At 37.8% G+C, this 15,523-nt stretch overlaps 1 protein-coding gene across 1 annotated transcript; it reads left to right on the top strand.

Moving 5' to 3' along the window:
• Window positions 1–2,965: 2,965 nt before the first annotated feature.
• snrpc (small nuclear ribonucleoprotein polypeptide C) lies at window positions 2,966–13,376 on the top strand. The gene is made up of 6 exons (XM_062037532.1): window positions 2,966–3,082; window positions 3,633–3,675; window positions 3,788–3,896; window positions 6,148–6,207; window positions 12,853–12,957; window positions 13,050–13,376. Exons 1-6 carry the CDS (start codon window positions 3,075–3,077, stop codon window positions 13,166–13,168), a joined length of 444 nt encoding a protein of 147 aa, XP_061893516.1. The 5' UTR covers window positions 2,966–3,074; the 3' UTR covers window positions 13,169–13,376.
• Window positions 13,377–15,523: the final 2,147 nt, after the last annotated feature.

The raw sequence follows: 15,523 nt of genomic DNA, 5'->3' as shown, positions 1-15,523 counted from the left end.
GGGTGGGAAGAGTCAGATGTCTGATGGGTGTTACGTTGATGTTGCAGCAATGCAATGTCCAGAGCACAATTATTGAGGCGATGAAGAGTGAGGTAGTAAGATGGTCAGGGGGAATAACGGGGCAGGCTGTTCATTTAGCAGTCTCACAGCCTGTGGATACAGACTGTGAGACATTCTGGTGGTCCTGGCGCGAGTCGATCTATACCTTCTTCCAGAGGGTAGCAGGTTGAAGAGGCCATGTGCTGGGTGGTATATGTCCTTCAGGATGTTGTGTACTCGCTTTAGGCAGCGAGCTGTGTACATGGCACTCATCTCTGGGAGTATTGTCCTTGTCAAACCGGCAGCGTTTCTGGGTGTTGTTGATAAATGGCTATGGCTTTGCATAGTAGAGTTTTAGTAGTTACTGACAGTGGTTTTCTGAAGTGTTCCTGAGCCCATGTGGTGATATCCTTTACACACTGATGTCGCTTTTTGATGCAGTACCGCCTGGGGGATTGAAGGTCCGTAATATCATCGCTTACGTGCAGTGATTTCTCCAGATTCTCTGAACCTTTTGATGATATCACGGACCTTAGATGGTGAAATCCCTAAATTCCTTGCAATAGCTGGTTGAGAAATGTTGTTCTCAAACTGTTGGACAATTTGCTCACGCATTTGTTGACAAAGTGGTGACCCTCGCCCCATCCTTGTTTGTGAATGAGTGAGCATTTAATGGAAACTGCTTTTATACCCAATCATGGCACCCACCTGTTCCCAATTAGCCTGTTCACCTGTGGGATGTTCCAAATAAGTGTTTGATGAGCATTCCTTAACTTTCTCAGTCTTTTTTGCCACTTGTGCCAGCTTTTTTGAAACACGTTGCAGGCATCAAATTCCAAATGAGCTAATATTTACAAAAAATAACAACATTTTCCTGTTTGAACTTTAAGTATCTTGTCTTTGCAGTCTATTCAATTGAATTTGCAAATCATTGTATTCTCTTTTTATTTACAATTTACACAACGTGACAACTTCACTGCTTTTGGGGTTTGTATTTTAGTGTTTCTTAAAGCCAGAAAGTTGCTTTTTGAAATGATTTTATTTTTGTGTCTCGTCTGTTTTCTGCTTTTTGTTCTGCAAATGTAAACAACTGAATCAAACATGATCATTTTCTTCCGGGAGTGGGAGAAAGAGTGTACGGTGTGAGGTACAGATAAATAAATAAATCTATATTACCAAGTTCATCCATTCATCCATCCATTTTCTACCGCTTGTCCCTTACGGGGTCGCAGGGGTGCTGGAGCCTATCTCATAATCAAGTTCAATGATAATTAAATTCAGAGGTGTCGCAGTAATTTATTTCCCCATGGGGGTGATGACAGATAATAATTGAGAAACAATGGTATATTTTACCATAACAACAACTTGACTACAAATTGTTAGTTTGCTTCTCTTGGACTGCTTTTTTGTATGTGCACAAGATTTATTGGACCGATGAGTCATTTTTACTGAATATAGTTAGTAATAAGAAAAATGTTGACATTTTCAAATATGTTTGTTTTGAAAAATGTAACTTTGAGCAATTTGCAAACAGACCCTTTAAATGCGACTTTTCTCTCTTTAATTTTTTTTTCTTTATTTCGCAAAACTGAATATAGTCGAATATAGGCCAGACACCATATTTGAGGTGTAAATTCCACCCGAGCATAAAGTGATTATGCCATTGGACAAAATCAGCGTTTTGGTATGGACGCAAAACTCATCAAATTTGGGTTGATCATTCAGAAAGCCATGATATTTATTTTCACTGCCATGTCAAACATAATAATTCCTGGACAAGTCGCCACCTCATCGCAGGGCCAACACAGATAGACAGACAACATTCACACTCACATTCACACATATATACACTATACTTTTCAATGAAGATAACTTTAAACTAGTCTTAACTTTAAAGAAATACACTCTATACATTGCTAATGTGGTAAATGACTATTCTAGCTGCAAATGTCTGGTTTTTGGTGCAATATCTACATAGGTGTATAGAGGCCAATTTCCAGCAACTATCACTCCAGTGTTCTAATAGTACAATGTGTTTGCTCATTGGCTCAGAAGGCTAATTGATGATTAGAGAACCCTTGTGCAATCATGTTCACACATCTGAAAACAGTTTAGCTTGTTACAGAAGCTTCAAAACTGACCTTCCTTTGATCAGATTGAGTTTCTGGAGCATCACATTTGTGGGGTCAATTAAACGCTCAAAATGGCCAGAAAAAGAGAACTTTCATCTGAAACTCGACAGTCTATTCTTGTTCTTAGAAATGAAGGCTCAAACACAAAATTGTTTGGGTGACCCCAAACTTTTGAACGGTACTGTATACATATATACAGTATATATATGTATATGTATATATTTATATATGCATATATATATTATATTATATATATATATATATATATATATATATATAGAGAGAGAGAGAGAGAGAGAGAGAGATAGATCAGAAGGCATAAGAAAAAGTATCTGCATTTGATTGTTTACATTTGATTATTAGCAATCTGGGGAGGGTGTTAGTTTAGGGTTGTAGCTGCCTGGAGGTGAACTTTTATTGAACTTTTATATATATATATATATATATATATATATATATATATATATATATATATATATATATATATATATATATATATATATATATATATATATATATATATGTATAAATATAATATTATATATATATATATATATAAATATTATATATATATATATATATATATATATACATATACATACATATATGTATAAATATATTATATATATATATATATATATATATATATATATATATATATATATATATATATATATATATATATATATATATATATATATATATATATATATATATATATATATATATATATATATATATATATATATATATATATATATAAAACGTAAAATTTTAGTCGGAACATAATGACGTTGTTGCTCGGCTTCCACCCGGAACAAATTGTGACTCGGACACATTTCTGGTGGGAACATTTATCAGGAACACGCGAGTCGGCCGTTGACCGACTCTCATTCCCCAGACATGCCGAAGTAAGTAATGAATCATTCGTTGTTAGTCGCGTTAAATATGTAAAGCCATGAATGGAAATCAATTGAAAAAAACGTTTATCTATTTTTATTCTCTAGTGAGTTGAGAAAATAAGGAAAATAATGGACCTGTTTTGTTTTGAAGCGTCGGTAGCTTAGTTCCGGCTGCGTCTATTTGCTGGAGCCAAGTCGCTGCGAGGGGAAGTTTCTAGATTAGAATATTTTCACTTCGTGCTATTTCCATTTTTCTGATGTTTTATCAACGTATGTGCAGTCAATATCCATACAGATTTATGTGTCAGAAATATTACATCATGTATGAATTCGTTACAAAATAGCCACTATTCGTTAAACGGTCATAGCGAGCTCACTAAATACTAATAGTGAGATTATTTATGCAATATCACACTTTTATTATTTTTGCATCATGGATTTCTAATAGCATTGCTTGTGCACATCATATCATTGAATGAATCATGGAAGGAAGGTCTACTAGAACAGTGTTTTTCAACCACTTGTTTATCATTACTGTCTTTTTGTGCTCCATCCACAGGTTTTACTGCGACTACTGTGACACCTACCTTACACATGACTCGGTAAGCTCTCTACAGCAGTCCAAATGACCCTGGCTCCTCACGTTTCTTGTAATATCCTTCAGTTAAACAACATATATGACTTCTCTCCTTGTTCTTGCACTTGACTATTTAGCCTTCGGTGAGGAAGACCCACTGCAGTGGCAGAAAACACAAAGAAAATGTGAAAGATTACTACCAGAAATGGATGGAGGAACAGGCCCAGAGCCTGATCGATAAAACAAGTAAGTATTTTAAAAATAGTTGCACTGTAGTTTACCGTGTAGAGAGATTAGTTTAAACGATTCGACCCTTGATGTAAACATGCCATTTGCAATATTTTGACCCGATCACACGTTTGGATCAAAATGTAATTCAGATCGAGACGGGTGGTTTATGCCGGTAGTCATTCGGATCGTAGCGCATAAAAACGCATCCTCCAAAATTCGGGTTGGAATTATCCTTACTGCACATGTCTTTGGTGTCAGATATACTTGAACTATATTTAATAGTCTTGGTATGAAGTGATTGTCTTGCTGCTGTCTCCCTCATTCAACACGTACAGACGTAGCGTTACGTACTGTTGGGTTTGTTGCTTTAAAACGAGACTAGCAAAAACAAAAGTATGGTCTAGAGCAGTGTTTTTCAACCATTTTTGCGTTGAAAAAATCTGGAGGCACACCACCAGCAGAAATCACTAAATGAAACTCAGTTGACAGTAAAAAGTCGTTGTCGCAATTGTTGGATATGACTTTAAACCATAACCAAGCATGCGTCAATATAGCTCTTGTCTCAAAGTAAGTGTACTGTCACCACCTGTCACATCACACCCTGACTTATTTTGAGTTTTTTTCTGTTTTCCTGTGTGTAGTGTTTTAGTTCTTGTCTTGCGCTCCTATTTTGGTGGCTTTTTCTCTTTTTTTGGTGTTTTCCTGTAGCAGTTTCATGTCTTCCGTTGAGCGTTATTTCCCGCATCTACTTTGTTTTAGCAATCAAGAATATTTCAGTTGTTTTTATCCTTAGTGGGGACATTGTTGATTGTCATGTCATGCTCGGATGTCTTTGCTCCACAGTAAGTCTTTGTGTCGTCCAACATTCTGTTTTTGTTTACTTTGTAGCCAGTTCAGTTTTAGTTTTGTTCTGCATAGCCTTCCCTAACTTTCATCGCCTTTTCTTAGGGGCACTCACCTTTTGTTTATTTTTGGTTTAAGCGTTAGACACCTTTTTACCTGCACACTGCCTCCAGCTGTTTCTGACATCTACAAAGCAATTAGCTACCGGCTGCCACCTACTGATATGGAAGAGTATTACACGGTTACTCTGCCGAGCTCTAAACAGCACCGACACTCAACAACAACACATCATTTGCAGACTAATTACCGTATTTTTCGGAGTATAAGTCGCACCGGCCGAAAATGCATTATAAAGAAGGAAAAAAACATATATAAGTCGCATTGGAGTATAAGTCGCATTTTTTGGGGAAATGTATTTGATACAAGCCAACACCAATAATAGACATTTGAAAGGCAATTTAAAATAAATAAAGAATAGTGAACAGGCTGAATAAGTACGTTATATGAGGCATAAAAAAACAACTGAGAACGTGCCTGGTATGTTAACGTAACATATTATGGTAAGAGTCATTCAAATAACTATAACATATAGAACATGCTATACGTTTACCAAACAATCTGTCACTCCTAATCGCTAAATCCCATGAAATCTTATACGTCTAGTCTCTTACGTGAATGAGCTAAATAATATTATTTGATATTTTACGGTAATGTGTTAATAATTTCACACACAAGTCGCTCCTGAGTATAAGTCGCACCCCCGGCCAAACTATGAAAAAAACTGCGACTTATAGTCCAAAAAATACGGTACTGGTTTGCAAAAAATATTTTTAACCCAAATAGGTGTGGCACAGTGGTTGAAAAACACTGGTCTAGAGTGTCATGTGACGATAAAAGAAGGGATCCAGTTGTCGTCTTAATGAGCTGTTTTATTCACAACGTTACAGCTACTCCAAGTGCTAACTGCTAGTCTCAAACACATATGTCGTATCATGAAGACTTGTCGCAACCCGTACATAATTGCAGCATAAAAAGCACAAAACGGCTCCCTTTCAAATAGAGAGGTAAAACAAAAGTAGTGAACAGAAGGAAAACATGATAAATAAATACCGTGATGATGTCGGACAAGCAGAAATGCAGAAAGCCATGTGGGTTTACAGAGGAAGGCTAATGCTTCTTCATCACCTGCACTGAGCCAACTCGTCCAAAAGATGGCGCCGTAGCATAAATAATAAAACACCTTTCCGATCGATTCCCTTTCAAAATGATATTCAATCGATACCTATTGTCCAGAAGGCAAACTTGACAAGCACAGATCCATGGAGTTGAATCTAAGGAATATAAATCGATAGCGATTAACCGTTACACCCCTGTTTTGTAGTATTTCATGTGTGATAATGACTTTTTTTTTTGTTCTCAACAGCGGCTGCTTTTCAACAGGGAAAAATCCCCCCCACGCCATTTGTTGGTGCCCCCCCACCAGGTAGGTGTTTTTTATTGGACTGTACTTTTTTCTGCTGCTGTTAGTAAAACGCAGCAAGAAAGGCATCTCTTGGATTTATGTATGTATTAGGGTTGTACGGTACTATTTCAATCAAAAACGGTACTATACTCTGTTTCAAAAGTACCGGTTCCCGGGCATGACGGCGCGTCGGCACGTCGAGACATTGCTGGTTTTTAAGAGGAGAGGAGCATGTTCAGCAGCGCACAGACACAGAGTACTTACAAGCAGACACAGTGTGTAAACAGAAAAGGGAGAACGGATGCATTTTGGTGTAAAAAGTAAAGATAAAGGTGAAGTTATAACACTGAAACACCCTCAGGAAGAGGTGCTTTAAGACATGCCAGCTAACATCCATCTGCAGTCTGCAGTGTTTTAGCTACTTCTAAATCACTAATCCTGGCCTCCATGGCGACAAATAAAGTGAGTTTCTTACAAATAGCATTATCACTGGAAGACGTGGAATAGCTAAACATGCTTCACTACACACCGTAGGAGGATACAATAGCTCACCGGCGTCACAATGTACACAAATGCCATGGGTGGATCTACACCTGACATCCACTGTAATGACACCAGGTACAATAGCGTATCTAGTCGATACTACTATGATTACATCAATATTTTTTACCCTCACAATATCTTTTTTCCTTTTTAAAAAATTCATATTATGTTCATAAAGTCAGGAAATATGTCCCTGGACACATGAGGACTTTGAATATGACCAATGTATGATCCTGTAACTACTTGGTATTGGATCGATACCTAAATGTGTGGTATCATCCAAAACTAATGTAAAGTATGAAAAAAGAGAAGAATAAGTGATTATTACATTTTAACAGAAGTGTAGATAGAACATGTTAAAACAGAAAATAAGCAGATATTAACAGTAAATGAACAAGTAGATTAATAACACATTTTTACAGTTTGTCCCTCATAATGTAGACAAAATAATAGGTACATAAATGACACAATATGTTATTGCATACGTCAGCAGAGTCTTTGTTTGTTTACTTACTACTAAAAGACAAGTTGTCTAGTATGTTTACTATTTTATTTAAGGACTAAATTGCAATAAGAAACATATGTTTCATGTACCCTAAGATTTTTTGTGGTCCCTTTTTTATTTTGAAAAGTCTCAAAAGTATCGAAATACATTTTGGTACGGGGACAACCCTAGTATGTATGTATTCAGAGACAAAGCCAAGCCCATGCATGCTTGGCTTTGGGCTGATTAACCAAAGGCTACTCTTGCAAAGAAAATGTGCCATAAATAAGTAGAGCAAATAAATATGTTTCCAGCTTCTTCAGCTATTATCCATTAAGTGGCGTGCTCATCTAGCGTAGACGTGGGTCAGAGGTGGTATCATGGTCATGAAGAAGAAGGAAGGCTCTACCTTCATGATGCCAAGGGAAGCTGCACTTAACATACAGTGTCTGTAACACGGCAGTAAAATGGCTGATCAAACAAAACATAAGTCATGGTCATGGACCCACTAGCCGTGGAAGCTAGCTCTCCAATCAGCTAAACTGACTCAATAACTCCACAATGACGTTCTGGTGAATTTACTGAGGAATTTGTGAAACTGAAACAATACATAAATAATGCTGTTGTAAATTAATATTACTAACATGGACACTCGTAAACGTGTTAACATATTAGCCAACCATGCTAGCTTGATTATATTATAATAGCATATACAAATATGAAAACAATCCTACCGACATCACACATGGAATGATTAGTAGGTAAGAATTGTTTGTTATATTGTAAAACTTACAAATTCTCTTGAAGTGATGAATGAAGAATCTTTTCGAGTAGAAATGCTATGGACGACTGACAAAATGGATTGGTAATTTGTACTTCCGGTTCAACATGGTGTCAAACTAATTTTAACTCAGGGGCAGCATGGAGGAAAATCTGTGCACATTAAAATCATGGCAATAAAACTAAAAAATAAGACAACTTCAGATTGTTTTCTTTGTCTTACTTTGGCCAAAAATAGAACACATTATGAAAATATTACAATAAATATATAGCAAAAACTACCGGCAGCTGTAAAGTTTAGATCCATGAAGGAAAGAAGAAAGTGAATGAATGTTTAACTGAATACATTTAGTTATGCATAACAATTGGTTTTTTTTTGTATTATTTTTTGTAATGAATTAAGTAATTCATTAAAAATTAAGTAAGTCCCGAGTCCATGGTTCTCGCCCGGGAAAGGGTGGAGTGCCATCTCCAGGTTGGGGAGGAGACCCTGCCCCAAGTAGAGGAGTTCAAGTACCTAGGAGTCTTGTTCACGAGTGAGGGAAGAGTGGATGGGGAGATCGACAGGCGGATCTGTGCGGCGTCTTCAGTAATGCGGACTCTGTATCGATCCGTTGTGGTGAAGAAGGAGCTGAGCCGGAAGGCAAAGCTCTCAATTTACCGGTCGATCTACGTTCCCATCCTCACCTATGGTCATGAGCTTTGGGTTATGACTGAAAGGACAAGATCACGGGTACAAGCGGCCCAAATTAGTTTCCTCCGCCAGTTGGTGGGTCTCTCCCTTAGAGATAGGGGGAGGAGCTCAGAGTAAAGCCGCTGCTCCTCCACATGGAGAGGAGCCAGATGAGGTGGTTTGGGCATCTAGTCAGGATGCCACCCGAACGCCTCCCTAGGGAGGTGTTTAGGGTACGTCCAACCGGTAGGAGGCCACGGGGAAGACCCAGGACACGTTGGGAAGACTATGTCTCCCAGCTGGCCTGGGAACGCCTCGGGATCCCTCGGGAGGAGCTGGACGAAGTGGCTGGGGAGAGTGAAGTCTGGGCTTCTCTGCTTAGGCTGCTGCCCCCGCGATCCCACCTTGGATAAGCGGAAGAAGATGGATGGATGGAATTAAGTAATGTTTATGACAACCTTTTTCCAGAACACAATTGAATGTGAGATATAACAGCATAATGCATACATTTATCTTTTTTTTTCAAAACGCTTACAAAAAAGTGGGACCCCAAAAATTTTACAGAGAGACCCCATTGTTATGACTTGATGTTTTGAAAATTCCTAGCGCCAACACTGATGGAGTATTGGTGCGTGCAAAACAGCAGCAGCAGGTGGCTGTGCCCTGCTGGCCGCTTCTAATAATAATCAAATATCATCCCGCGGGCCTAGACTTTGACAGATAGGCTCTAGACCAGACCTGGGTAAATTGCGGTACATTAAGCTTTTCAATCTGGCCCGCGGGACATTCCTAAATAATTATTTTAGATGTAAAGTGTAGCTGCCATTATGATGTGCAGTGATGTTTTCTAATGACCGTAAGTCTTCAACTATACTAAGTCTTTCAATGGTTGGAATCTGCATTAGTTACTATGGTCATCTAATTAGTTACTATGGTCATCTAATTAGTTACTATGGTCAACTAAGTACCGTATTTTTCGGAGTGTAAGTCGCTCCGGAGTATAAGTCGCTCCGGAGTATAAGTCGCTCCGGAGTATAAGTCGCTCCGGCCGAAAATGCATAATAAAGAAGGGAAAAACATATAAGTCGCACTGGAGTATAAGTCGCATTTTTTGGGGAAATGTATTTCATAAAAGCCAACACCAAGAATAGACATTTGAAAGGCAATTTAAAATAAATAAAGAACAGTGAACAACAGGCTGAATAAGTGTACGTTATATGAGGCATAAATAACCAACTGAGAACGTGCCTGGTATGTTAACGTAACATATTATGGTAAGAGTCATTCAAATAACTATAACATATAGAACATGCTATACGTTTACCAAACATTCTGTCACTCCTAATCGCTAAATCCCATGAAATCTTATACGTCTTGTCTCTTACGTGAATGAGATCAATAATATTATTTGATATTTTACGCTAATGTGTTAATAATTTCACACATAAGTCGCTCCTGAGTATAAGTCGCACCCCCGGCCAAACTATGAAAAAAACTGCGACTTATAGTCCGAAAAATACGGTAGTTACTATGGTCACCTAAGTAGTTACTATGGTCATCTAATTAGTTATTATGGTCATCTAATTAGTTACTAATTAGTTACTAAGGTCATCTAATTAGTTACTATGGTCATCTAAATCACAGCAGCTCAGATGAGGCACCAAGCAGTGTGGGTGGGGAGCGTTTCCACAGCCTGAAATGTGGGTGTCGGACAGACGTGGAAGGAGATTTTTACAACAAAGTTGTAAAGCTTAGTGATATATCAAATATATCAGATTGTAGGTGGGGTTTTTTCACCCTTCGCATTCATATTTCACTGTTTGTTGCATTTTTGTTGCGTTTCGCTTGATTGTAAAATATGTCAATGGAGAGGGGGTGTGACGTTCATATGTTGTCAATATTCAGTGTTTTATCCTTCATAGTTAATATTGTAAATCCCACATTCTTTATTTTCATGTACATTCTGGGTGTCTCCTGCAGTAAAACAAATACAATCCCATTCCATTTTTTAAGGCGGTCTGTCATAACGTTTTTAGCATTCAATCAGACATTATTGTGAGGTTTTGTATTAATGTTCCTAAAAATCAGATATACCGGGCCCAGACACACTTTTTTCTCTAAATTTGGCCCCCAGAGTCAAAATAATTGGCCAGGCCTGCTCTTGACAGAAGAGTGAATTGATTAACGTGGACTTAAACAAGTTGAAAAACTTATTGGGGTGTTACCATTTAGTGGTCAATTGTACGGAATATGTACTGTACTGTGCAATCTACTAATAAAAGTTGCAATCAAGCAATCAAAGCACTTCAGCACCTGCAGTGAGCAAACTCATCCAAAAGATGGCGCCATAGCACAAACAATACCACATCTTTTAGTGTATTTGCTTTGTTTTGTTGATTTAAACCAGGGGTCGGGAAACTTTTTGGCTGAGAGAGCTGTCACGCCAAATTTCTTCCCCCTACAAAAACCTTCCCCCTCCGCATTTACTTCCGGGGTAATTTCCTCTTACTTACGTCATTTCCTCTTACGTCATTGACAGTGATCGAAATTAACCCTGAAGTAGTGTTGACCCGTGGAAAACGAATCAAAAATCGTTTAATTCTCCGTCCTGTACGGTAGTCAAATGTGCAATGAGTATTTGTTCACATATGCATTCCCAAAGTAACACGATTTATGGGAAACATGAGTGCTGACGTAAAAACAACGAAGGAAACTAAAAAAATGTAAGTTCACATAAATGTCATTTTAATTTAGTTCACTTACACAGAGAACTAGGGACGGCGTGGCGAAGTTGGTAGAGTGGCTGTGCCAGCAATCGAAGTGTTGCTGGTTACTGGGGTTCAATTCCCACCTTCTACCTTCCTAGTCACGTCCGTTGTGTCCTTGGGCAAGACACTTCACCCTTTGCCTCTGATGGCTGCTGGTTAGCGCCTTGCATGGCAGCTCCCGCTATCAGTGTGTGAATGTGTGTGTGAATGGGTAAATGTGGAAATACTGTCAAAGCGCTTTGAGTACCTTGAAGGTAGAAAAGCGCTATACAAGTATAACCCATTTAACTAAAAAAAACTGAATTAAACGAATACATTTAGTTTGAATAAAGTTTGATAATGTTGATTGATAATGAATTAACTTATTGTACACTGTTATTCATTTCCGCATATGTCCACGAGTCAAATGTGCAGTCAGGAATGTCCTCAAGTTAATTTGTCCGATTAATACTTGTCAGATTAATACAGACGTTTTGTTAACGCTATATTATTAAAAAAAACAAGTATCCTTCCAGCGACGGGCAGTCAAATCCGAAGTGCTATCGTAAGAGGAAATGACGTAAGAAGAAATGACCCCAGAAGTAAATGGGGGGGGGTTGTAGGGGGAAGAAATTTGGCGTGACAGAGCCATGAAAGCCAAATATTTTAAAATGTATTTCCGTGAGAGCCATCTAATATTTTTTAACACTGAATACAACTAGATGCGTGCATTTTTAAGTAAGACCAACATTTTTAGAGTATAATAAGTCTCTTATTCTTTTTAATAATATTGTTATTCTGAAGCTAACCAATAATAAATAAAATACTTCTTACCATTAATGCGACTTCTTGAACAGGTGCGGTAGAAAACGGATGGATGGATTAAAATGCATGAGAATGTTTTATATTTTGAACGTTATTTTTAACACTGTGATTACCAGCTGATATATTAATTACTTATCGTGTTAAGCAATGCCAGCTAAGATTTATCTGAGAGCCAGATGCAGTTATCAAAAGAGCCACATCTGGCTCTAGAGCCATAGGTTCCCTACCCCTGATTTAAACTGTTTGTATTATGGCCGTCAGCAAAGAAAAATCCTTAAACTAGCTTCACCATTTTATAAGGAAAGAAGTAGCGGCTTATAGTCCGGGATTTCCGGTGCCTGTGCATTATAAAGGACCTTTTTAAAGTGTACAACATGTCTGTTGGAATTATAGCAGAGAATACTTGAAGAAGTTTTTATCTTTATTACTTATGTGATTTATTTTTATTCCATATTTGTTTCCACTACCGCACCTTAAATTGGAGTTCTTAATCTCGTTATATGCAAATATAATGACAATAAAGTCTATTCTAGTCTATTTCTCTCTGGTACATGTGCAACATGTGTAGATTGGTAATGTGGGTGTAAATGTAGCCACCAATGTCCTCCACACAGGTGGTCCTCCACGTCCAGGCATGCTGCCAACTCCGCCCATGGCCGGCCCTCCTATGATGCCCATGATGGGACCACCGCCTCACGGAATGATGCCAGGCGGCCCCGGTAAGTTCAGTTCTACTCCCGCGAGAGAAGCTGCGTTCAATACGATGCGCAGAGGCGTGGACGTCATTTTCCGCCCTTGTGGTGTTCAACAGGAATGCGTCCGCCAATGGGAGGGCCCATGCAGATGATGCCAGGACCGCCTCACATGATGCGGCACCCCCGGCCCATGATGATGCCAGTCAGGCCGGGCATGATGAGACCAGACAGATAAGGCTGACGTGTAGTAGTTGTTGTTGTCGCCACAAGAGGGTGCGGCAGAATGAAGTGTGACCAACTTATGATTTATATCCTATGTAGTTGCTCTCATTCTGCAGACACGCCCATCACAGCATATTTGACTTTGTTTTCTGACCGTGTTTTTACCCTTCTTAGATTTTTTTCACATGACATTGCTTTGAGAAATAAAGCAATCATTTACAGCTAAGTCTTTGTGTAGTATTATAAGAAGTACCACCAGCGGGAGCCAGAGAGTCACAATACCTGGAGATCAGTGATCACGTCTGACCGACCGCACAACATACTGCTTGTGCTGCCTATTACGGTATAACAAGAAAATTCCCGTGGAAATTTTGACGGGCCTGCTATCTGTGCCCTGGACCTCTGACCGGTGGTCGTCTGAAGCCGGCGTACTTTGAAGATGGTGCCGAGTGTCTGAATACAAGAGTTTTAGGTGTAACTGTACAAAATGAGCTACACAGCTAGCTTACATTAAAATGTTAACATTTAGCATGTGTGTGTAAACATTAGCATGATAACAGTTAGCATGTTGCATATACCAAGTTATATGACTCAAAGGTGTATGGCTGCAAAAATAGAGAAACAAGTGTAAAATTAGATGAAAAACTTAGCATGCTTAAGTTAACTTCTCAGCGTGCTATCGTTTGCATGCTAACAGTTAACAAATGTCACATACCAAGTTATATGACTGGTGTAAACGGTTGCAAAACTAGCTCAAAAAGTTAGCATGTTATCAAGCTAACATTAGCACGGCCACTCTACCAACTTCGCCACGCCGTCCCTGTGACATTTGTTAACCGTTAGCATGCAAACGATAGCACGCTGCCAAGCTAATTTAAGCATGTTAAGTTTTTCATCTAATTTTACACTCGTTTATTTTTGCAGGCATACACCTATGAGTCATATAACTTGATATATGAAACACGCTAACTGTTATCATGCCAACTACTGCACACATGCTAAATGTTAGCACGCTAACATTAAAATGATAACTTTTTTAGCTATTTTTACACTTTTTTTCCTCTAATTCCCCAGCCATACACCTTTGTCATATAACTTGGTATGTGACATCTGTTAACCGTTAGCATGCAAACGATAGCACACTGGCAAGCTAACTGTTAACAAATGTCGCATACCAAGTTCTGACTTGTGTAAACGGTTGCAAAACTAGCTCAAAAAGTTAGCATGTTAGCAAGCTAACATTAGCTTGTGTCACATACCAAGTTATGATTTAAGGTGTATGGCTGGGGAATTAGAGAAAGTGTAAAAATAGCTTAAAAAATTATCACTTTAATGTTGGCATGCTAACAGTTAAGTGTCACATACCAGGTTAAATGACTTCAGGGTAAACGGTCTCCAAATGAGCTCCTCTCCTCACATGTAGGTTCCACGCAGAGCTCATGACAGATGCTCCACTCTTGTCATTTAAAAAATATATCTTTATGAATATTCCATGTGATTGGAAAAAAAAAAGTCTTTATAAATATTCCATGGGAAGCTATTTTTTCCTGAAAGAGCTTAAAAGGTGCAAACACGCTGTGTTGAAGTGAAATACATTAAACACAATATTAATATATTAAATTACAATAAAAATGTAGTTCTCTTTTATTAATAATGAAAGGGATTTATAACCAGTAAATAAAATATACATACAAAAAGTAAAATGTATTTTGTAATAATAGTTTTACTAACAGTAATCAATAGGGTTGTGAATCTTTGGGCACCGTGCGATTCCATTCAGAATGATTTTTGTTTTAAAATGTATATTTTTTTAATAAACAGCTCTATTTTTTTAATATTACTAAAAAGAAAACTGGTTGAGTTGAATAAAATGCTACCCAAACATTTAATAGTCATATACAAAAAAGGTAACTGAAGTATCCCACATTAGTCTTTTCTAAAGCAAATGTGTACAGTAAATATGGGAATATAAATCAATATGATTTGTCTGAGTTACTGGACACAAAGTTGAAAACAAATAGATCTTTGATTGTTTTAAATCGATTAAGAATCGTGATTAATTCGAAAATTTATTTTCTATTTTTACACCCCTAAAATAGGTACAAATTCTAATACATGCACTTGTAAATAATTACAAAAAAATCATTATTTTAAACATTTTGAACTTGTAAATATTTTGGCTACAAACTGTACATCACAGGTGTCAATTTCAAGGCCCCGGGTCCAGATCTGGCCCCCAAACACCTGGAAATGATATGTGTCAAAGTACTTTATATTTTCTCACTAAATGTAATACATTTTGTTCACTTTGACAGAAAAAATATATGTACTGTTTGAAATTGCATGCCTTTTATACTTTAATTGTCAG

Source organism: Entelurus aequoreus, linkage group LG26 (assembly GCF_033978785.1).
Source record: "Entelurus aequoreus isolate RoL-2023_Sb linkage group LG26, RoL_Eaeq_v1.1, whole genome shotgun sequence".
Lineage (NCBI taxonomy): Eukaryota > Metazoa > Chordata > Actinopteri > Syngnathiformes > Syngnathidae > Entelurus > Entelurus aequoreus.
The sequence above is the reverse complement of the archived record's forward strand: the minus strand, read 5'-3'. Positions and strand labels throughout refer to the sequence as shown.

Bases quoted from the DNA above. Each gene is read 5' to 3' on its own strand.
- snrpc (XM_062037532.1), top strand. The intron at 3,897-6,147 runs GTAAGTATTTTA...TGTTCTCAACAG, and splicing joins GAGCCTGATCGATAAAACAA to CGGCTGCTTTTCAACAGGGA. The intron at 12,958-13,049 runs GTAAGTTCAGTT...GGTGTTCAACAG, and splicing joins AATGATGCCAGGCGGCCCCG to GAATGCGTCCGCCAATGGGA.